The sequence below is a fragment of the Seriola lalandi genome, unplaced genomic scaffold (assembly GCF_002814215.2).
Source record: "Seriola lalandi dorsalis isolate HSWRI2012SDOR001 ecotype SW California unplaced genomic scaffold, Sedor1 jcf7180002054581, whole genome shotgun sequence".
In the NCBI taxonomy this organism is placed as follows: Eukaryota; Metazoa; Chordata; class Actinopteri; order Carangiformes; family Carangidae; genus Seriola; species Seriola lalandi.
The window spans coordinates 2,559,751-2,583,579 of NW_019525134.1; the positions used below are offsets into that span (position 1 = coordinate 2,559,751).

At 40.0% G+C, this 23,829-nt stretch overlaps 1 protein-coding gene across 1 annotated transcript; it reads right to left on the bottom strand.

Moving 5' to 3' along the window:
• Positions 1-2,060: 2,060 nt before the first annotated feature.
• On the bottom strand, positions 2,061-22,192 carry LOC111663896 (flotillin-2a). Its single transcript, XM_023418275.2, has 11 exons — positions 21,998-22,192; positions 18,532-18,613; positions 14,632-14,722; positions 11,023-11,146; positions 9,425-9,543; positions 9,188-9,301; positions 8,910-9,029; positions 8,615-8,829; positions 7,681-7,864; positions 6,802-6,951; positions 2,061-5,336 (listed from the first exon to the last, which is right to left on the bottom strand). The coding sequence occupies exons 1-11, from the start codon at positions 22,044-22,046 to the stop codon at positions 5,286-5,288; spliced, it is 1,299 nt and encodes a 432-aa protein (XP_023274043.1). The 5' UTR covers positions 22,047-22,192; the 3' UTR covers positions 2,061-5,285.
• Between the last annotated feature and the right edge of the window lie 1,637 nt (positions 22,193-23,829).

Here is a 23,829-nt window from a genome sequence, read left to right on the forward strand (position 1 = left end):
ACTGAGTTGTGTACGACTTTTTCCAGGATGTTGTTAATGACTCTGGGACATGAGCAGTGTGGCAGCTGAATGCTTTGCACTAATTTCACACTTATTTCTAATCTATGGGGAAAAAAAAGTGCTTTAAATTGTGTCAAACCACAGCGTGTGTTTATGAAAGATGAGCAGTGGTGGAATGCAACTAAGTACATTTACTTAACATTTACTTTTATTTAACATTTACTGACGTCCTGTACTTATCTGCAGTTTTGAGGTACTTGTACTTTACCTTTTATGCTACTTTATAATTCTACTACACAATATTCCAGTGGGAAATATTGTTCTTATTACCCCATCACAGGAAACCAACAACTATGATTACCAGCTACTTTTCAAAATATTTTTACATTATATAAACACATATATACAGAAAAAGTTAAAAACAATGATTACAGATTTGTCTTGTAGCAGTCGGTTGTTTCTTCTTCTTAATCATCTCGTGACCCCTCAGATTTAACTTGTGACCTTCAAATTCAAAAATAGTTCAAACATAAACTGGATCATGTCTCCATTTAGACGCTTTAATGCATTTGGAGCTCGATGAACCAATAAACCAATAAGATTTGTTCTTCAATGTTACGAGCCGAGGCACAAAATATAGAAGAGACTGACACTGGACAAAATATCCTATTGATGAAAGTCAAATGAAAATGAAATGTAAAATTAAAGTTTTGTGTATTAGGTAATGATTTAATAATGAATCTATAATCTATCATTTCTGTTGTCTGTTCAGGCGTCAGTGAAACAGTTTCTACTGGTTTCCATTCGTTTTTTAAGCAGCAAAACTCCCATTAAACATCATGTTAACTTATAATATAAGTTTAACAACATCAAAGATGATATATGATGTTCATATAATGTTTCTGTTTAAGCTTCCCAGTCGCTTTAAGTGTGATTTTTCTTCAGTTCAGAAACACCAGTGTTATACAGGAGTAGTACTGGTAGTTTTTAGTGGTTTATACTCATTAACGACAGCAGTGTTGGACTTTGCTGCTGCAGGGTGTTCTCAGTCGGGTTTTAATGAGCTGAGTGTGACTGCCCTCTTCAGGCTGAACCTGAACTGTGTCTGGGTCAGGATCAACGCTCACGTCCTCCATCAGCAAGAAAAGCAAGAAAATTAGCGTTTTCAAGATCCAACACGAATCATGAAGAAGAACAGAAAGCAAAATGCATTATTTAGTTTGTGTAGCTGTGCAAGATGAAGCAGCAGAGCACAAACGAGCAACAGTATAAATAACCACCTCTTACAGACATTACACACAGACAGTCATTAGACACATAAAATACTATATTATCAACCAACAACAGCGATTTTAATAAAATGCGTCTAGAATTCTAAAATCATACACTTAACATGTGAAATGGGAAGCATAGTCATTCAGGTATAATTGTCATATTAAAATATTAATACAAGACTGTTAATAAAACTCTAATAAATACTGAGAGTCCATGCAAATGAGACAATCTGGAAACAGGAACATGAGACGGGACGTAAAGCATGTCTGACTCTGACCCTGCTTGGAAAAAACAGACTTATAGCTTGTGATACAAGTAAGAAACGGTCGTTATATTCAGGTGTAGTTTTGTTACTATAGTTCTTAAGAAATCTCTTAATGACACTCTCAATATTTGTCTGTTAATTCACTAAGAAACTAATATAGTGTCATTAAATTGTGTTGGAAGTTACTGGGATTTTAAACTTTTTTTTTTTAACTGTTTAGCCGTGGTTATTTCACCAGCGTCTCGACCTCTGACCTCTGAGACTGAGCATGTGCAGCCTGGTGGAGGTCACTGACCAGAGGAGACATCTGCTCCTGGTGATCCGCAGCCTTTTATCCGTCTACATGTTTGGATGTTTGGATATTTAATATCTGCATGTTTCTTTTTTTAAATGAACATGTACAGAATATGTTGTGATGTGATGTTTCTCCTCCTGTGCAGACAGTGAAATCTTTCATCTGTGTGAGCTGCCAAATCAAACCTGCCTGGTTTAATATTCACTAACAGACGCTGAGGCCGACTGAAGGTGGTACAGCATTTATTATAAGGTGGCACACAACACAGGATACATGAACACATGCTTAAAATGCCATGCTGGATCAGCTTTACAAAGGCCAGTGTTACATGAGAAGCCACAAGATAAATCCATACATCATTTTAATGGAGATTACAGATTACTTCCATGTTAGACGACAGACAGGCAGATGCAGACGAGGACAGGAGCAGGTAGGTGTGTAACATTTGGTCTTTAACCACATTCGCCTCTCAAATGCGACTTGGAGTAACAGGAAGTTGCTGCTGCTCTCATTAGCCGAGGCGAAGTATGAAAATGTATTTTTGGCACACGATATAACGGCCAAAATAATGAATAAAAAATTCATTATTGAAGAGGTCCAGATTCTACATGAAAAGCTGTTAAATGCTAGTTAATGCTACATTTCTATTCATCATGTCATAAGAAGATATATCTGTGTTCCCTTATACAGTCGTTTTACTGAATGTCATGAAGCACGTAAAAGAAAAAGCAGAAAGCGCTAAACATACAGTTGAATATTATATAAAGTTGATATATTCTACAAGTCAGTCTTTGTCCTACAGTAAATTCATGATAGAATATCCCATAAGTATTTCCATGATTGATAGTTAACAAACCGCACATTTAAGTATCAAGACCTCCACATTATTTAACAAAGGCACCGTGTTGAGAAATAAAATCTGCTTTTCTCTGTAAACGGAACATTGCAAAAGATTATATCAAGTTTTTACAGTTCACACGTGGACTGCTAGAAACTGGTGCAGCCGCTCAATCAGGCGTGTGAAGGTTTCATGTTGATGTCTGAGTGAGGAAGAGACATGTCAGTCATCCTCTGCCTCACCTGGCCACAGACAGGTGAGGCACTGGAGCCTCGGCCAGGCTGCGGTCAGCGAGCACAGCGCGAACAATCGGGCAGTGTATCCATTATCAGGTGATCTTTGTCAGGTTTCAGTGACTAATGACTGATATTAGTTGCTATTAATCACTTGTAAAAAAAGCTACTGGCCATTTCAAATTATGGGAAAGAATCTGGTTGGTAATATTATTATATTTGCAAAAAGCCAGGCAGTGTTTTCACACACATGTACAGTGAGTAGAGGAGCCGCAGAAACACATAAAAATTTGGAAGGAGTTGGAGCATTTGTGTCAAAAACAGAAACAAGATGATATTTGCTCAAACCAAACAAGCCACAAGCCTTGTGTTTATTTCACAGAAAATAAGAAAAATGTCACGAGTATAGCTTCACCGTCAAAATAAAACAAAAATATTAAACGTCACAGACTCTGAGCAGTGGTTAATGAACATTCACGATGATTCACCAGAAACAAAAGGGCAGCCAAACAGAAACATGTGGATAGGAAGGGAAGCAGAACAGCAGAGGCTGATATGGAAATATGAAGGTTAGATTTGTGACAGGCAACAAATGGCTCACTGCTTTAAGGAGTACCACGCGTTCGATCGTGCTGAGACGCTGCCATCTACAGGTTGAAAGCTGTTGCACCCTGAGCTCCCTCACCGCAGTGATGATGAAACGCTGAACCGTTGCATCGATCGCTCGCTTCTAAAGATTAAGTGACTGCAACAAACTGGATGTAGTAATTAGACTGACCTGATCAGCAGGAAGAAAGTAACACATACGTAATGTTGATACACTCAACTTAACCGAAAACCACCTGAGCACAAACACCATGTTTACCACCTGATCACATGCTTATTCTCCCAACTTCCCTCCATTAAATTCCTGCTTCGTCATGACAGACCGGATGTGGTCAGAGGTGCAACACCGTGGCAGCTTTCAACCCACAGAGGTTTAAAATTTAGTGCGGGGGTTACTCTTTAAAATTACAAAATATGTACACAATCTGCAAAAGTGCACATTTCACACAGCATCTAGGAAACACACTAGCACATGTGAGAGGACGAGGGCTGAGGAGGAGAGAGAGAGAGAGCGAGAGAGAGAGAGAGAGAGAGAGAGAGAGAGAGAGAGGACTAACAAAGTGAATTAAAGCTCAGACCCTGAATATCTACCAAGTGCTACTTGAGGTAATGTGGAAATATTCAGTAAGCCTGGCAGGCGTCCAGGGTCTCTGTTCAGGCTAATCTTTTCTAAGTATGGCTTGTGTTCTGCGTTTGCTTTGCTTAGCGTTTGTGTCCAAACGTGACGAAAATGAAAAGTAGATACTATTGTTAGTATTAGTTTACGCTATGAGAACAGGGAGGAATATTTAAACATCATCCAACTATAACACAGTGATACACTGACATAAATCCAACTACAGCCAAACCACTGTCCTGAGGTTTGGGCACTTGAGTGGTGAACAGGCACTGCACAACAGAACGAGAAGACACGCAACACGACCAAAATAACACGAGGTAAGGATTATCATACAAATGATTCAAAAGTCAGATATTGTAATCTAGTGTAAATCTTACAATCACAGTGGGTGAAGATCTGGTGAGCCTTAAGTGTAACAGCGGTTTGGTAATCCATTCTCTCTGAGTTAAGAGATAAGTCTAAATTATCTGTAAGAATCTGTTTTAAATGCTGAGAGGAAATAAAGGTTATTCATTTCAGACTATTCTCACTCTGCTTCTGCACCAGCTGAGCTATGAGCATCTGATGAATCATCATTTAGAGAGCAGGCAGGAGCTGGCACGCTTCACTCTGCTCCCAAAGGTGAATAAATGTCAGAAGAGCTGACAGGGAAGAGGAGCGCTCCAAACTCCAGGCAGAGAGTTACAGCTCTGGAGAGGAGCTCAGTATTCAGATTCTTTGCAGCACCTACTACTGAAGACTGTGGTGTTTCTCCTCCCATAGATGACGTTAAACACCAGCACATTCAAAAAGAGACAAAAGTGCTGACTTTTGTCTCTCAAAAATGGCCAACTCTGCTTGTTGGGCTGAACAGGACTTCAGCATCTAATCATGTCTAACTAGTGCAGTACGATAAAAATCAATTTGTCTAAAACAAGAACTTAAAACAACTGAAGATACATAAAGTCTGGTCCTTTAAAAGTTAGGGCCCCCTGTTTTTTTTCTTCTCGAAAAAAAAAAAAACCTCTTAGAAATACAAAAACCCTCTCGGTTGGTATCGAGGGCTTTTGGTCAAAGGCAGTTGCATAAGGGGTCAGAGGCTGAAAATAATGTTTTCATTCTTGAGGCAGATACATGTCGAAGGATTCAGAGGAACGAGTCTCTGGCCTGATTCATCAGTTGGCTGTTTGGCACTGTGGGCTGGTCATCTTCTGGAGCAGAGGGATCTGTGGATCACAGGGATGAGCTGGTTTTAACAGAGTAAAGAACATAAGGCCCAGTGCACGGCGAGGTCACACAGTCAGAAACTACAGCTCTACATTACATCACATACTATTCTGATGGAAATATATTGGACTGCTGCCAAGTAAAAAAAGTATGACATCATGGATGTTTTTTGGACACATTAATCCTCTGAATTCTGTTACTTATGGAGAGGTCAAGTATGGGAGGAGGTTTTTAAAGAGTAACTTCAGCGCCCTCTGATGGCCAGTCATGACTAACAGGGGGAAGATACTGAAAAAATAAATGTGCATTGATTAAATCAGTGCATTTGCACAAAACATTTAAATTCAAACTATTAATTATAGCCTAAATGGTGCAGAGTAACTTTAAGCTTAGGTAAACATGTTATGCACAAATAAAGACTGTATGAAATGTGTAGAAATGATGAAAAGACCTGGTTTGAAAAAATGAATCTGATTTTTAGCCAGCAGCTGAACAAGCTGAAAACACAACACTGACATACAATCACCTAATAGAGTTGTTATAGTGACCCGTGTTAGCAAACTGTTGACTACTGGCACAAAAAAGATTTTCACTTTTTAGGCGTAATGATTAAACTTTGTTCATATGTGGGTTGTGAGATTCTCCATGTATCTGCTCCTACACTTCTCTGTGTTCTGGTGCTGTTTAGCAGGAGAGGCTCTGAGGACCTGAATGATGAGGCAACAGTCTGAGGCTGCAGCTTGGCAACATGGCGATTTGTTGTGTGTTGGTGGGTGTTTGTGCCCTGAGGTCAGTTGTTGTAATAATGTTTTTAATTTCTACCAAATGATATGCGTCAACAGTTTTATCTTTTGTTCAAGAAGTTCAAACGCTCAAATGTTCCAGTGATCATGAGCAAGTCGACAGCTGAGCCTCAGGGCAGATTTTAACACTAATACTTTTATCAATATGCTTATGGATCGATTTGGTACTTAAACAGTTCTCTTATCGGTACTTTTTGTTATTTAAAAAAACAGAATTAACATTGCTTTATTTTCTCATATGTTCTCAATTAAGATTCCTGAGTAGCAAACTTCAACAGTATCGTTTTGAGCAGATCACTATTACAGACTGATTTTGTAATGATGGAAATATAAAACAAATGTAATACACAACAATTTACAACGGGACTTTTGGACAGTATCTTTACGGTGCAGCAGTTCACCAGCAGCTCACACATGTAGGGATGTTATGTCGCAATAAATAAAAATCTATTTTCATAATTTCTCCAGTACGGAGAGCAGAGCTGATAACATCGGAGCTTATCGATATGACAGTCTTTAAGAATTTAGCCTGTTTAATACCAGGCTTCTGTACCCATCCCCAGCTGACCCTGAAGATGACAGAGTCAATACAAGGATTAAGCTTCAGAGGAGGAATCAGATGTGATATATGAACGCTTGTGGAGAACAGTGCCACTCTCACCTTAGTCAGATCCACCCCGGTGAGGGCGTTGACGGAGACCGGGAGTTCAGCTAGTAAACGGGTCACCTCTCCGGTCACGCGGCTGCCTTCTCCGCTCAGGATGACAATCTCGTTGGTCTTAGACAGCGGCGCAGCCACTTTACTGGCAATCTGATAAAACAAAGTGAGCATCTGTTTGTTATTTCACTGACGACACACTCCTCCACTCCTCACCATCTATATATGTGAGGACCGACAAGAACTGACATGAGTGTATACTGTACCATTCATTCTGTTCCCTCTTTACCAACATGTGACTAAAGCACTGGAACCAAAGTCATCTGTGTCTCATAGGTTGTAGCTGTCACCAGTGTGCATGCTAATGCTTTAACAAGCACTGTGTGGAGACAGTGTGGGGGATTAGCCTCTGGACTTGTAGTATCTCTAATCCAGAGGGGTTAGTTCATCTTAATGATACATGTATTTAATGATGCAGGCGTGTGAAGGAAACATGAGGAAATGTGCTGGTTGTAAGTGTCGACGACGGCAGATCGTTTCCCTCCCCTGGGACTTGTTGTTTACACAGGACAGACAGCTGCAGTCTCTCCTCATGCTGCTGATTCATGGTTGACTTGACCGATGAGACGTTTGTTGGTGTTGACGTATAACAATCAATACCAACTTCAGAATAGTAAAGAATATTTCTTATATTAATTACATCCACTATGATTATCTGTTACACTGCGTTTACTTTTTATTAATGGTCGACTCTCATATTTTAGCATTTAGGAAAAAGCTGTTTCAAGAAGACACAGAGATGACTTTGGTGCCAACCCTCTCCTGGTGAGGATATTGCTGATTTCCTTTAAAACCAGAGGTGTATAAATGTATATCACAGACCTTGGGCAGGGCCTCCAGGACCAGAGCTGTCTTAGCGGCCTCTCCATACTGCTGGTAGGATTCAGCCTTCAGCCTCATCTTCTCAGCCTCTGCCTTTCCCACCGCTTCGATGGAGGCGGCCTCTGCCTCACCGATGCAGCGGATCTTCTCAGCCTCTGCCTGCGCTGTCAGCACCTTCTTTATCCTGGGGTCGTGTTAGAGAAGCATGACGAGGACTGTTTAGTGTTTACTTACATTAGCAGGCAGTCACGTACAGCTCTGTAATGTTTAAAGTAATTAGTCTACTCCACATTTTTACCATGAAAATCAAAAGGTCTATTCAGTCATTCTTGTGTGTATATATATATATATATATATATATATATATATATATAAGTTTGACTTGCAGGTCAAAAATATGCAAATTCCAAACTGATTAAACCAACTGCTGTATGTTTGAATCGTGTTTAAATGTTGAAAGGAGCTGCGTGTGTTGATATTTGATATTACGGTCTGAGTCTTCAAAGGACGAGTGTCATCAGTGTTTTTTTTCTTGTTTCCTGGTTTTACTGGAGCTCAGTGTGAGTCGAGGTGAGTAAGTGATTAACTAGCTGCCTCGTTAATGATGCTCTAGTTTTATGTGACTTATTTGCGTGACGGTCATTGAATCTGAACAGGGACTAAACACAGCTCGGATCACGGCACAGAGGATGCACCATCACGTACTGTTACTTATTGCCTGGTGCACCATGGATTCTCCTGTTTAAGGGATTGTGGCGGAAGCTAAATTTGAGGCAGATTGCTATTGTCAGGTTGATTCATGAAAATGATTCAAACATCTGCAACTGAAGCAAGTCATTAGCATTTTCCCCAGAGAACAGAAACATTTAAAGTAAAATAATGATGACTTTTCTGTGGTGTGTGCTGAGTGAGGCGAACTGTGTGATCCACTCACTTCTGTCCCTCGGCCAGCTGCTGCATCTTGTAGGCTTCAGCCTCAGCAGGTCTCTTCACAGTGGCGATGAGCTCCTTGTCCGTGCGGTCGATCTCCTTCTCTTCAATGGTGATCTGCTTCTTCCTCTGCACCACCTCGATTTCTATCTCCTCCAGACGGATCTTCTGCTGCTCTTTGGCTGCCTGCAGCTCATACGCCAGCTGAGCCTCTGCTTTCTAGAGACGACAGGAGCTTTTGTTCACACCATGATTTCATGTTTGACTGTTCAGGATTTATTCAGAGCTATCTATTATACCTTTGTATTCACTTCCTGGTTGAAGGAAGCTTTCTGCATTTCCAGCTCTCGTTTGGAGTCGGCCATTTTTGTGTCAGCTAAGAATTTGACGTCCATCATTTCTTTCTTACACTCAGCTTCCTGTAAAAGACAGTGTGCAAAAGGTAACGACAGGGAGATGGGTTAGGAGCAGTTTGTTGGTTTCCTAATGTGCTATAAATTAGCTATTAGCAATCAGAGAACATGTTTTTTAATTGATCATATTTGTAGTTTTAATTTTGTCTTAAAGCTGCTCTTACCCTGATGCCAGCGTCTCTCTCCGCCTCTGCCACTCCGATGTCTGCATCCCTCTGTACTGCAGCTGTCTGAGTTTTGCCGAGTGAGCTCAGGTACTCTACTTTATCATACACATCCTGTTAGACAGATGAAGAAATGTGATTCGTCTGGTAAGTCATTAAATTATTATCATTTAAATTGGAAGCAGATATTTCAGTAAATGCATAATAAAGCAAACTCAATGTTTCTATTTCTTGTACCTTGATGGTGAAGCTGAGGATTTCAATGCCCATGCGACCGACATCGGGTGCTGCCACCTCTCGCACCAGGGTGGCAAATTTGTCTCTGTCTTGGTAAATCTGCTCAACAGTTAGGGTGCCTAAAAGATAGAAACATTGGTTAGTGCCCTCCGATCCAAACTGTTACTGAGCACACCGACTACGCAAAAATATATGGCCAAAATATTATTGACACAGAAAATCATGGTAAAAATGCCAGACAGTTAGTATTATCATTCATTCATTTTGTTATCCTCTATTAGGGTCGCGGGGGGGCTGGAGCCTATCCCAGCATCTTTTCGGGCAAGAGGCAGGGTACGCCCTGGATAGGTCGCCAGTCCATCGCAGGGCAAACACATAGAGACAGACAACCATTCACACTCACAGCCACACCTATGGTCAATTTAGAGTATCCGATTAGCCTAGTCCCCATTTTGCATTTTGCATGTCTTTGGACTGTGGGAGGAAGCCGGAGTACCCGGAGAGAAACCACACTGGCACAGGGAGAACATGCAAACTCCACACAGAAAGATCCCACGGCCGAGCCGGGACTCGAACCCGGAACCTTCTTGCTGTGAGGCGACAGCGCTAACCACTGCACCATCGTGCAGCCCCTTAGTATTGTCTATTAAAATTTTAATTATCACTATGACCGCGGCTGATTATCGTGGTTAATTTAACACACGTTAGATACTGTAAGGCATCAACCAGCAATAGTCTCCCAGATGCATGCGCAGCGAGCAAAACCAACCTAAAGAAGGTCGTTGACTCATTTTACTCTCCCAGATGAGTTTGCCTTTCTGTTTGGAGCGCCGTGCAAACGGGATAAAACCAGGTTGGTTGTCCTGTAAAAGTGTCGGTGCCTCCGTGTGACTCTTTCATCCCTGAGCGCAGTGTAGCCGTGGTGTTTCTGGTTTAACAACACCGCGATAATATTGATATCCATGATAATTTTGGTCACTATTATTGTGTTGTATTGTGTATTTTTATTTATTATTATTATTTATTATTTTCATTTTGTTAGTTTCACTGTTTCATCTCTAATCCCCCCCCACACACATATATATATATATATAAACTGCCTTCACAACTGCTTCTTCTTCATCAGCAGCCTCTGAAATGTCTGAAGCTGCCTGCTGCTGCTGCTTTTGTCTTTTCAACTGCTGCTGGTACCTTGCATATATATATATATATATATATATATATACCTGCACATTACATTGAACAACTATGCAAGTTTATTGAGATGAAGTGGTTATATTTTAAAAGGCAAATTGTGGTCACATCAAATATTGATTTGTTATAGTTTTCTTTTATTTACTGCCATTTTTATGAATGAAATTGATAAATAAACTTTTTCCACACACACATATGTATATAGTTATAGACCAAAAGGATCTGTTGAAGCCATCTCTCATCTGTGTCTCCCTTAATCTGCCTCTATCATTACTTTCCAAGAACTTTTAAATAGTTTTAAAAACTAAGTGGTCTCAGACTTTAGGACACCACAGTATGTTGGAAAAACCAAACAAAAACCAAACAAATTAGGAATGATCATTCAGATTAGTGCAACTACCCACCGAGGATGGCACGCAGATGACCCTCGAGGGTCTGCAGGATGACGCTTTTGATCTCCACGACTGACTTTCCCAGGAACTGTTCGCAGGCGTAACCCAGCAGCTCGTTCTCTGTCATCACTTTCACCTGGTGCCAACATGGACAAAGATCGTCAGCTGAGCACACATACACAAACACAGGCACAACACAAGCACAAACATAGGTGTGGCACACATCAAAACATGACATGTACTAGCTTTTGTGGTATCATCCAACAATCATTCTCTATCTAATCAGTTATCACATATCAGTGCACCGTCAGTAATGTATAGAAAACAAATGAAAGTACAAAAGAAAGTATAACATAATGGGAAATCAACACACAAATAGAATTTAAGAAAATCTTACAAAGTCTGCAACACATTAGTGACACACAGCACATGCATAAATCCTGAGGGCTGCAGGGATGATCACTGTAACTGTTATCTTGTTTACAGTCACCATGCCTGATGAAACACAGGTTTAGAAAATATAGGTCAGTATAGACATGGAGCTCAGTCTATACGCCCAGATGAAATAATTAACTAATTCATAAAAAACCTTCAGAGTTTACATTTAACTTTATTTTAGGATCATTTTTCAGAAGGGAATTTTGAATTCTTATCTCATATAAATCATCATAGTATAGTGGCTGTAACCACAATATAAGTGGACTTAGTGCAGACAACAGAATCCTTCAAATCATGGTTAGTAATCAGCTATTACTTTGCTGATCAATATCAGTAGAGCGGTTCCTTATGATAATCAGCAAAGCATGTGCTGTACTAACATAATTATAAATAAAATGCTACACTAAAAGTTGATGCACAGAATGTAGAATTTAGTTCTACACTCGAGTAACAACACAGAAATGTACTGAATGCTCCTGTTAGCAAAACAATCAACAGGATCATTTATTTTGAAGGAACTAAAGGAGAAAAAAAAAATCAGGAGTCATTTACATTAAAATAATAGAAAAGGTAAATCAATGACCTGAGGTTTACAAGATTCACACAAGGGCAGTATGAGAGCTCACTTCGACAGTACAGAAATCAAAAATGTGTGTAAGATCGAAGGTTTTGGGTCATGTACTCCACTGGAGCTGTAAGGAGAGAGAGTGAGCTGGGTCCTTAGGCGAGAGGTCTGCACATGGTTCTATTTTGCAACATGCACTCATACCAGGAACGAGGGTGACACAATGTCAGGGAGGATGGACATCATTCCAAGGAAACACATCTGAAAACAGAAAAGGCTGCAGCCCAGCCACACATCCACACACAGGCCAGCTCAAACGGACAGCAGGGGGAGCCGTACTGTGGCTGAGACCAGAATAAGGGCTCGTGTGCAGTGGTAATTTCTTGCCCTTCACTGACCTGCTATCCCAGCCCCCACCCTCCCATCCCACCCGTGACACCACCCTTCCTCCTGCCTGCTTCAAACTCGAATATACAAATCTGAAAAGCACAAGTAAAGGAAATGTGACAGAAAAAGAAGAGTAGAAAGATGTCCTGACAACTGTTTCTTCAACTTGTCGTTCCTCAAAGGCCAGAAAATATTTTTTAAAGGTGATGGATTTGTTGGCTCCTTCAATTGGTGGTTTTACTGAAACTGACCAGTAAAATGTCAAGGGAGACAAAAATAATCCTACTCAAAGTCACATGGTGAAAGATACTGTAAAGAATGTGACTGATTATTATTGGATTATTGGCAACATGAAGTTAAAACTTTATCCTCGATTAACATTCTGCTCTGGTTTCTGCTGAATTCCTCTGAGTCTAAACATTTGTGTCGCTTCAATTTTAGAAGGACAAACAACGCCTGTTACCATGGAACACACGCTCCACAATGGCTGTGGCTTAGGTTGGACCAATCAAATGGTGGCATGATGAGCCTCTCTGTGAAGTGAACTGTGTGAGAGTGAGGGGCTGTTCAGCTCCAAACAGTAGGCTCATTGTCAGCATGCATGTAGGAAAACACAGAGGAGAGGAACATCGGCATGCCTGTGACCAAAATACAGAACTGATGATGAGGTATCATATTGTAAAACACTAAATAAGCACTGGCATGCAGATAAAAAAGAGAAACGACAACAGGATCTCATTTGGAATGGAAATGCAGAAAATAGTGATATATTATGATTAAGTTATAAAATTGAAAATCCACCATAAAAAAGTTTCCTTGAGACTCAAGACAAGACTGACTCGTTATCACTGACTGCACAGACGATCCCTGGACAGATACAGCCACCAAGAGGCCGTGTGTTGCTCAATGACATTTAAAATTGCTTTAATTATATTCCCCATAGTACTGTGTTAAGTCTTTCATTGACCTTGTTACAGAGAATGATGATGGAGAGATTCGTCTCGTCTCAGATTAACTGAGCCTTTCTTCAACTTGTCTCACTAAGTCCACCAGCATCATAAACACAAGCAGGCCAAGATGACCAGTAACAGTCTCCATGACCACTTGGTTTCTCTGTAGCCACTGTCAAGACAACACGTAGCTCCATTTTCTATGGCAGAGCCTGATGCACAACTATGACTCCTGCTTCAGCAAAATCCAGTGTTTTTTTCATCCGGTCCTTTCAAATACGTGTTTTTATCTCATCTATGCTCGATTGCTTTAATGTGCAGGAGCAATTTAAACCGACTGCAGCTTGTGCAGAATGCTGCTGACCCAAAAGAAAAGACCAAATTACTGCAATCCTGCAAATACCTGACTGGCTGTTGAACTGCTGGTTTTGTTGGCTCCTGCTTTATATGTATCTGTATGCTTGTTTCTTTTCCACTATTGTATTTTCATTTGCTTGTAATCATCTGCTATGGCTTCCTTTGTTTTTATACTGTAAAGAACTCTGAGGAAAAAGTGCAATAAATTAATAACATCATTATTTTTGTATTTAGTGTCCATGTCTGCTGCTAGTTACTGAAACAGACTGTGACAGTGGATTTTATTTTAAGGTGGATTTTCTCTTCATCATTTCAACTTGTTAACCTAAAGAGTTTATTTTGGCACTGATCAGGTTTGAACGACCAAACCGATGCAAAAAATACAAATAAAACAAAACAAAAAAAACACATCGACGTTGCACCTCAGGCTCTACAAAGAACCCTTCTCCTGTTACACTAGGACCAAGTTCACTGAAAGACTGAAAATGACACTGTGCAAGGGGGTTACAATGGTGTGGGCGTGCCGCTACAGATAGGAGTGAGACAATGAAACATGAACCAGGAAGTGCCAACTGAATTGTGCCAATTTTGTCTTCTCATTGAAATGAATAACAAGGCTCTGTTTTTTTTTTTTTTGAACCAGCGTTACGGTCAGTCTGAGTGCAGCTTGGTCAGATTAGTTTAACTGGATGTATTCTGCCCGGATACAGGGATAAATCATGCAACAACAAATAACCCAACATCTGTGTGTACATCTTCATGTCTCTTTACCAAAAGTACAGGTGAACATCTTAACTTGAGCCCTCTGTATGAAAGACCACCTCTGCTGTGGTTATGGGGTGATGCCAGAGAAAAGAAAGATGGAGGGGGTGTGTGGGTTAGTGGAGTCTGAACTGGCATTCCCGGAAAAGTGTGGTGATTTACCTGAGCCACCCCAGTGACAGTAATAGCTACACCCTCCGCTGTCTCTACATCCTCACACTTGGGCTGCAGGGTCATAATCTCAAGCGTTATCCTGTGAAGAATGTGGAAAAATATAAAATAAAAATTGACATGTTCGGAGGAAAAGCAAATGAAGGGAAGGGCCAGAACACAAGAAAAAAAACAGGACAAAGTGAAACCATTCACCCAAGGACTCCAGATCACTAACAACGGAGCAAAATGAGATGCTGTCCACAATACAAATCTTGTAGGATTTAGATTTTTGTCTCAAATGTAGATTCATTCACGTATTGCATTATACTGAATTTTGCATTTTGCATTTGGTTGCTCACATCCTTTTTTAGCCATTTCTATAGCATTCATTTAGTGACCCCGTTGCCAAAGGTGACTCAGAGTTCAGCTTTATGGCGAAGCCCAAGTTAGTGACAGCTGATTGTCTCCTTTTGACTGCAGAAGAAAAAAGCAATGACGATCAGAAGAACAAACACAGACAAAGTTAGCTTGTTAGTTGAACCATTTTCCTGGGTTGTCCTTCGGTCTCGAGCACCAGCCACTGCTTTGTTTTTTTTTAGGGTCTTTTGAAATGCATTACCTGAGCCACCCCTGTCACATCCAGGGGAACACCCTCCGAGGTTTCGATATTCTCACAGCGACAGAGGATGGTCATAACCTCCAGAGACATTCTACGCAGGCAGGCAGCGGGAGTAGCAGAGGCAAAACAGTAAGTTGGACAACAGCTGTTAGGAATGTCAGTTACCAAGGTCAAGAGGAAGAAGGAGAGAGGGGGTAAAAGACACAATCTGACCTCCTGTTTTTCCGCTTTTAGCCCCAAAGGCTGTTTCACGTATCTACATGCAGCTGGTGATGCCTCTTACAAAACCTGTCACAGCTACAACAGAGCTACTCTTCCCTCTGTTAACAAATATTTAAATTAACTGGGACAAGGAGCAAGATCCATAGATAAAAACTCAAGTCAGTGTTGACAAGATTCTTGAACCCAGTGACTCTCCAAGATTACATTTATATGGAGATTTCACAAGAATGTCCTTTACAAACAATCACATCCTGAGCTTCAATATTAGTCTGGTTCAATTGTTTATGTGAGATTATGTTTCAAAGCTGATAAAACAGACAGAGCCGTTCCTTTACAATAAATCCTGACCTGTTGTCGGAGTCAAACATATGGGAGGATGACTGCAGCAACACTTGGAAAGAAGACTCTCTGGTTAAAAGCTCCACCTCCCCTTTCTTTCCAGAAACACTGGATCAATGAGTCACAGGCTTGGACATTAAGATGATTACTGCAGCACGAGCGGGAAGCCACACTCCCTCCCTCTGTACTTATATTGCCATCCAGCTACTGGTTTATGCACATAGGGCTTTTAGCTCAAGTGGTCACTTCTCTGAAGAGGAGCAAAAAGCATCTTTCCTGTTCTCATCATCCAAGAAAACATCTGAAATGTTGACCAAACTGCACACGATCAACATGTGGAATAAAAATAGACGAGAGGGGGTTCATGGGACAACTTGTCTCTAAATGAGGATTTATAAATCCAGACATGCATCAACTTTATTTTATTTGCTGAGGTCTACCATTACGTCTCCTAGCAACTAAAGTCAAAGAGCAGCACTTAATGGGAAATGGGTAACCTGAAGGAGACACAGTAAGGCTGAGACAGGGCGAGACCGACACCAGACAGAGCAAAGCAGGTTAGCAAAGTAGAAACAAAGAGGCAGGAAAACACTGAATAACATGTTTAAAACCAGGAGCTGCAGAGACAAGAAATATGATCACGGATCACTTTATTTTAGATTTAGATTACTGTTAATTTTTGCAACAGCTTGATGTTTTGAAAATTAGGAAATTGAGACTTGTAAGTGAAAAATAAATACACTTAAAAAACTGAGTTTAGATAATTTCCCATCCTTTTGGTCAGACATGAAATAGTCTCATCGAAAGCTGCAGATAAAAGCTGCTTCACTGACATTAAATCAGCGGCTTGTGCCACAACCCTGACATTTTACAGGGTTAATGAGCACATTTTAGAGTAGGTCGCTTAATGCTTCTCTGTGGGTTCAAGCTCAAACAAAAAGTGTGGAGGTCTACAAAGTGTCACAGTTTCAGCTGCAGGTTTTGTTTCTTTTCAGGACTGGTCTTGATTAAGATCAGACTACAGATTTCGTTTTCTGGTTTCAAGCTCTGGCAGAGACAGTTAAATAAAAACACAAATTCCATTTGTCTGTTTTTTTGTCAAATGAATAATATGCAATTTATTTTTAATTTTTTTTCATTGTCAGTGGTTCAAATGGTAGTTCAACAGATATTTTTTGTATAGTTTTTTAAATATTTTGTTTGTAATGTTCCCTGACTTCGCTGCTGTCTACCATCTATTTATGTTTCCAGTGTTATCTCTGAAGCTGCTTGTTGGAGCTACATTTGAAATCAGTGGACAGTGATGAGTCGCTGCGTTTACACATCTGTCAAACATTAGTTTTTACTACTGGTGTTGTTTTTGTCAATTCACCATAACTAGTTTATAGTTGACTGGACTGTACAAGGATAGGAAAGAGAGAACCATGGCTCTTTTCTTAATTAACTTTTTCAGGGTATCTGCAAAGCCAAACTTAAAAACATCCACATTTTAAATCGTACGTTGAAATTAAAATAAGACTGTTTTCAAAATGGAAAGTGAAAAAGAAAAAAAAAGAAAAAAAAAAGAATTTTTGATTATCAAATGTTTGTTATTTTTCTTACTTTTAACAAAGTCCATGAAAATATTCAAACCAACAATGCACTGGTTTTTTCCATATACCATAGCTTACCATTTTCCTTCTATGTGTAGCACTCAGCAAAAAGCCCATTTGTTTCTATTGAAGGTGTAAATCTTTAAAATCAGATCTCAGTGTGTAAATTTTAAAAAGCTCAGTACAGTGCATTTGTTAGAATCTATTTTAGCTGTGGATTAATACACATTTGTGTGATAGGACAGTGTCTGTGTGATTGATTCACAATAAACTACAGTGCCCAAGTTCAATAGTGTGACTTATTGCTGTAGTGGAATAAATAACATTTGGCTGCCAAGGCAATACTTCAAGGATCAATTCACTGTTGTTCTTTTCATTTGATTTGTTGACAATAAACGAAACAGAATATCATCAGCCTTATCATTTAATTGCATCTGCTTTATAAATGAAGAGATATAGCATTGTGTGAATGTGTGAGGTTGACACATGGCCTGAGGCTGGTGCTTAATGCTGGTTCATGAAGTGTCCAAAATGGAGAGAAATCAACTGCTGAGGAGCATGCAAGCACTCAACAAATGCAATGACAGAGGGTCGATAGAGTTTCACAAGTAAAAACCTAAATGGCAGCATTAGAGGAAAAGTCAGGAAGTGGAAACATGAGGAAATATCCACTTGGAGTCTTAAACTTCTATATGAAAATTCATGGTAATTTGACCATTAGCTGTCCAGATGTTTCTGGCTTTACCAAACTAATTGTCAGAAAAAAAAAGCTTGCTCCCACAAGGGACATGGAGTGTTATTGCGCTTAATAAGAAATATATAAAAAAGTATTTTTAAATGTTTTGCATATTGTGGTAAATATATACATTTGTGTATATTATGCAGAAGACTGTTAATTATTTCCTGTGCTTATGACACCTGCAGGGTAAAAGAGTCTGTAACTGAAATATGGAAAGCAGGACTTTGGAACTGAATAATCCCTTTTTTTCAAACTCGTGGTAAGTTTGTTGTGTGGACCTGCAGATACCCTGTTCTGAAATTGAAAGTTTGTGAGCACTTTGTGCCATCTAACACTCCATTGCCTGGGGACATTTATGCATATTCTCTGGTTTGGAGCCAAGAGCAGACATGACGTACCTCTGGATGTCAGAGATGAGCCACCAGGCCCAGGCCCAGCCTCCCACAACATATGTCTTCTCATCTGAGCCACAGCAGCCACCTTTGGAACAACACAGATAAAATGGATGTCACATGCTACAACCAAAGTAGCAAAAAGCTATAGTAGCATCAGTGAATGACAGTCAGAACAAAAGCAAGGCCAAATGCAACAGGCGATATGCAATAAGCACATTACAGCAGCAATTTCATTTGGATTGTTTAGACATTTACGTCACCAGCTAACAGCCTGCGCTGCCTACTTTCTTAAACGGCTGGAAAACAATATTCTGTATGCAGTTAATTCAACACATCCACACATGGCACGTGCAACAGCACACTGCAAGGAACACCTTTATAATAATACATAAATATATAATCCTACATCTAACAACAGCAGCAGCGTTTATTTGGAAAGTGTTGGAGAAACATTGAGAAAGATCTATCAGACAGTGACCCAGTTTTCATGTTGTGCAGTTTCTAAGGAAGATGATCATGTGCTACAAAGAACTCCCACTCAACCACAGTCTTTTCGGTGTTTGTTCCTGTGGTGTCACACCAGAAGAAAGTAGTTTATATCTGCTTTCCGATGCCACATTTAATCTCTTGATTACATTTTACCTCTCTCCCACTCACACACTGGCGGCATGTTGTGATTCACTGTATCGCAAAACAGCAAACTGTGATTGAGATGTTCTGGTGTAGCATGAGGTTTATCTGATTGTGGGGATTCATGTGATTTCAGAACATGCACTGTGCATTCTATTAAACTTTCCGGACGATCTCAAACCAACAGTTCTCTCTATGCATTACACCCCCTCTTATTTTCCTGCAAGGACATGTAGAGCACAACAGGAACAATACATTTAAAAACTGCATGCATGCAATGGACAACTTATAGTAACAGCAGTTTTAAAGTGAATGTCAGATCTTTTCACATGAGATGCAAGTTAAGTTAGGCAACATATACCCGTCCCATTCAGCGGCCTCGGATTGATAGTTTAATCTCAAGTGTTTAGTGTGACATTCCCAGCTGTCACGTGTTAACTGACAGACAGGGGAGGGGGAGGAGCTGGTCTATCTTTACCAACAACCACACATTACAGCGGGCCATACACATCGCTCATGTTTCCAAAACAAAAAGGTCTTTTAAGGTAATATTGAGTATTTTCAGTCTAAAGCAGAAATCTCACTTTCGGGCACACTTTTCATGTTACAGACATAATGTACTTCCTGGGTGTGACTGAACAATATGCCACAGGAAACAGCAGCATTACAATGTGCAACCCAGGAAAACTCGGAGTACTCGGAGAACTGAATTACACTCTCAACTTGAGTTTATAACAATGACCTACTGAGCTCATCTGTGTCGCAGGTTTTTATGTTGACACATTAACCATGTTCTTGCCTCATTTCAGTTCATCAGATCAATGTCTGACATTTTTGCAGTGTTTAAATATAACTTTTAAATATACTTTTTTACTTTCATTTAAACTTTCATTTTTACGTTTTGCCCTCTTTAATCTTGAAACTTTGACTCGAGACTGATCATGAGGAGAATGTATATCATGAAAGGATGTTTTTGGATATGCTCTCTTAAGATAATCTAATTTATACATATTAGAAGGGGTATTTCCATAAAGGAATGTGGGAAAAACAGGCTTTTACTATTAAAATACACCTGACTCCTGCCAAATGCTATTGCCAACCAAAGTGGCAGCCCGTAAGACTGATGGCCTATAGAAAGACTTGGAGCTACAGACCATTTTATTTGTAGCAGTTGCTGTAGTCTACCACTGGCATTACTGGGATTCCTGGCTGCATTCAGAGTGGTGGGGGGAGGGGCTACCATGCAAATGAATGGGTATTTACACAAGCTAAAAAAATTCCTGTCATCAACTTTAGTTTTCTTGATGCAGAGCTTTGTTCTTGAGAAGTAATGCAAGCCTTTACTCACAACACGCAGATAAGGCGCTGTTCTTTCACATATTTCGCAATAGGCCATTAAAGGAAATTTTACTTTGGCACCCAGCCTCCTCCTCAAAATACAGAAAGTCGTTTCACACTGTGGAATGAATCAGTCTTGGGATCAGGATGTGCAACTCATGCCCACTCACCTCTGCTCTCAATATACGTTCCTCTCTGTGGTGACTGACAAACTCTTTAAGTTTGCTTACCAGGGCAAATCCCAAAGCTGTTTCTGTTTTTTCTTCATCACTAGTGGTTGGTAAGTAAATAAGTAAAGTTTATTAAATATAGCACCTTTCACTAAGCAGTCACAAAGTGCTTCACGAAAGTAAAATGATTAAAGATAACATCATAAAAGTCGTGAAGAATTATGAATTTAAGTTGGTTAACAGATTGTTACAGAGGTGTAATAAAAATCTATTGTTCACTATGCTGCCAAACTAGATGTAGAAACTGAGCCAAGTTTTGTTTTTTTTCAATAGAGGCAAAGGTCAGGGATTCCTAATAGTGTTTTACCGGGATCCATATCAGATCAATGGAGAGTGCAGAAAGATGACAGTTTTGATTTTACTTGATGACATAGAAATTAGTGATTCTGCATTGAATGAGTGTTGAGTGCGATCTGAGATTCGACTCTCAGATGTTAATTTCCTACAACATTACAGAGAATATTGATTAAAACAAGACCCAGCACCAATCTGTGGGTCCAAAACTTTAACAGAAAAATGAGGGTCTGGCCTCTGAGTTTTTATATGGGGGGCCCCTGAGATTAAGAAAAGTCCTGGATGTCCTGTGTCCTGAGTATTAGAGACATAAACTGATGGTTACTGCCAACCAGACTGAAACAACTTGAGTTTATCTGCGTCTGCCTTGTAATTTAATTAATTTAGCTGTAACGTTACTCCCTCTGCAGAAGAGAGCTGCCATATGCACCAGCACTCCTCAGATAGAAAGAGTATAAAATAAGTCCATTAAATCTAACCTTCTTATAAACTTCAATTCGTATAAATGGTTCGACGATGGCTGTTTTATTATAATAAAGTGAACAAGTGAAAGAAGCTCCATGAGAAAATGTTTCACTTAAAACCCAAAGTGTAAACAGATGTCGAAGCAAAACTGATCACATCCCAACCACACGCACATCTGGGAGGACACGTGAACACGCATTAAGGCAATGATATAATATATTTAAACAGGTGGATTTATAAAGTGAACATTACAGACATATTTCTGAGGACAGGACCTGTCAATTGCTAAAGTACAGTAAACGGTTAGGTGATTTGCTGTAATATTACCCGAAACGTTAGCTTCTGTTTTAACACATTTAAGATATACTTTTCGATTAACGGTTAGGACACTGTTGTGATTATTTTCTCCTAGTCTGTGAGCCGATAATCGAGCCGTCAGAGCCAGGCAGGCAGGCAGGAGCCATAGGAGCCAGAGGAGCTACACTACATCGTGTAAACAGCATTAACGTTACCTGAAACTACAAGGGCCTCGTTTGGTCCCACGGTGTGGCAGTTTCCCATTTTACCGACTTATTCGACGAATACAAATGCAATTCGGCTTTTAAACACTAATTTCTTCTCTTTTTTCACCGAACTCTAGGTAATTTTCTTCACAACACTCGCTCGGTGCTCCACGCCCCTATCGATCTTTTTCCTTTTTTTTTCAAAATGGAGAGTCACAGTCGAGTAACGGATGCGTCACATCAGCCGTAATGAGACGCGGAGCTTCCGCTTGGGATTTTCAACATAAAAGTCATTTTGCTGAACATGTGTTTAAGTACTTTTTTGGTTTTATTTTGAAGATTACATTGACAAACTTTGCTTCTCATTTTTCTGTCACTTGACTGAGCTGATCAGATACCCCTCCTCTCTCTACTGCCCCTCCTCCACAGAACAAGATCCATTTCATAATAATAAAATAGGCGTGGTTGATAATGTCCTCTCACGCAAACAGCAATAGCTGTAATTTTCCTGTGGGAGTCCTGCGTTTAGTGACCAGATCACATAGTATTTATCTCATCTGATGTCATGGATTGTGATATAGTCATAAGTATTGCAATTTTAAAGCTTGAGGTTATGCCACTAACTGCAGCTTAGCAGTATGCATGGTGAACTAGCTGATAAAGTCTGGGTGGGATGGTCCATCCACATGTCCCCCAGCTCCCAACCATGGCAGAGTCAAAGTACTGGATTACCTTTGATCGGTCAGATGAGATGATGCTTGATGTTGGGTGATTTGTGGACTTGGCAGTGTTGTACCAGTACACACTTTAAAAGAACTAGCTCCAAGTTCAGTTCATACAGATGAAATTGAACAAAATTTACTTAAATTAAGTTCACAGTTCCAAATCCGAACTATTTTTTTTATTTTAAATAAATAGGCCGATGTTCTTTTTCGATAGAACCTCCTTCTACCCATCCGTCACCAGCCCCAAATCATTGCCACTTCCAACTAAATGAATTATTGTATACCACTGACACAGACATTTGTTAGTTTAAAATCCGTACATAAATATAATGCTCAAACAAACTGGCTTCAGCAGTGGCAGATGCGTTTATACCGTCTGTACCGCTTGCATCAGCCAAGCTGGGCCGTGTCTATGGAGACGTTATGCAGTGTGCCGTAAAACTGAAATAAAACGTGAGCTAAAACTGTCGTAAAAACGTGAGTGAATGCCGCTCACGTTCACGTTCATCATTTGTAAAGTGATTCGTTCAATTCATTGTTCACGCACAACACTGACACTTGGCACATTTCTTTTCCCACTTAAACCCAAACAATCTGTTGAACTCTTCAGAACTGCCTAGCTGCTATTACAGCTTAGATTTTTGATGCTGAAAAGGCAAGAATTTAAGGCTCCTATGAAGCCGGTGGTGAGGCTCCTCTAAAATTAGGGACATCTGCCATGGATGATATCCAAACTCCTTTTTTCAACATCCTCTCAGAGTGTAGGGCTAAGACTTTTTTTTTTTTTTTTTTTGAGCTTTCAGGTTTCTTCTTATTGTTCAGATGCTAACATCAATCTGCCTCTTTAAACTCAGTGTTAAAGAAGCAGACTGTACACTGTTAGGACATTTTGACTTTTAGATTCAGGCACATGGCTTAATGGACCTGGCCTGCAGCTGCTGGATGACTGACATCTTGTTGTTCTCAGTTCATCTGCTGCTGCAGTGTGCTGTGCTGTTTGAAAATGGATTCACTTTTGTCGTACAGTTAATGAGAACAGGAAGTGGATTACAACATTTCCACCCTTCACAGTTCCTCCCATACAAGGCTCCTGTCTGATGTCACCATCAAACCACA

What these genes read in the sequence shown, in the direction of transcription:
- LOC111663896 (XM_023418275.2), bottom strand. Translation starts at nt 22,046, where the DNA reads ATGGGAAACTGCCACACCGTGGGACCAAACGAGGCCCTTGTAGTTTCA. An exon ending in AGAGAGACGCTGGCATCAGG is followed by an intron (nt 9,030 to 9,187) that starts GTAAGAGCAGCT and finishes TGTCTTTTACAG; the next exon opens with GAAGCTGAGTGTAAGAAAGA. An exon ending in CAGCTGGCCGAGGGACAGAA is followed by an intron (nt 7,865 to 8,614) that starts GTGAGTGGATCA and finishes ACACGACCCCAG; the next exon opens with GATAAAGAAGGTGCTGACAG.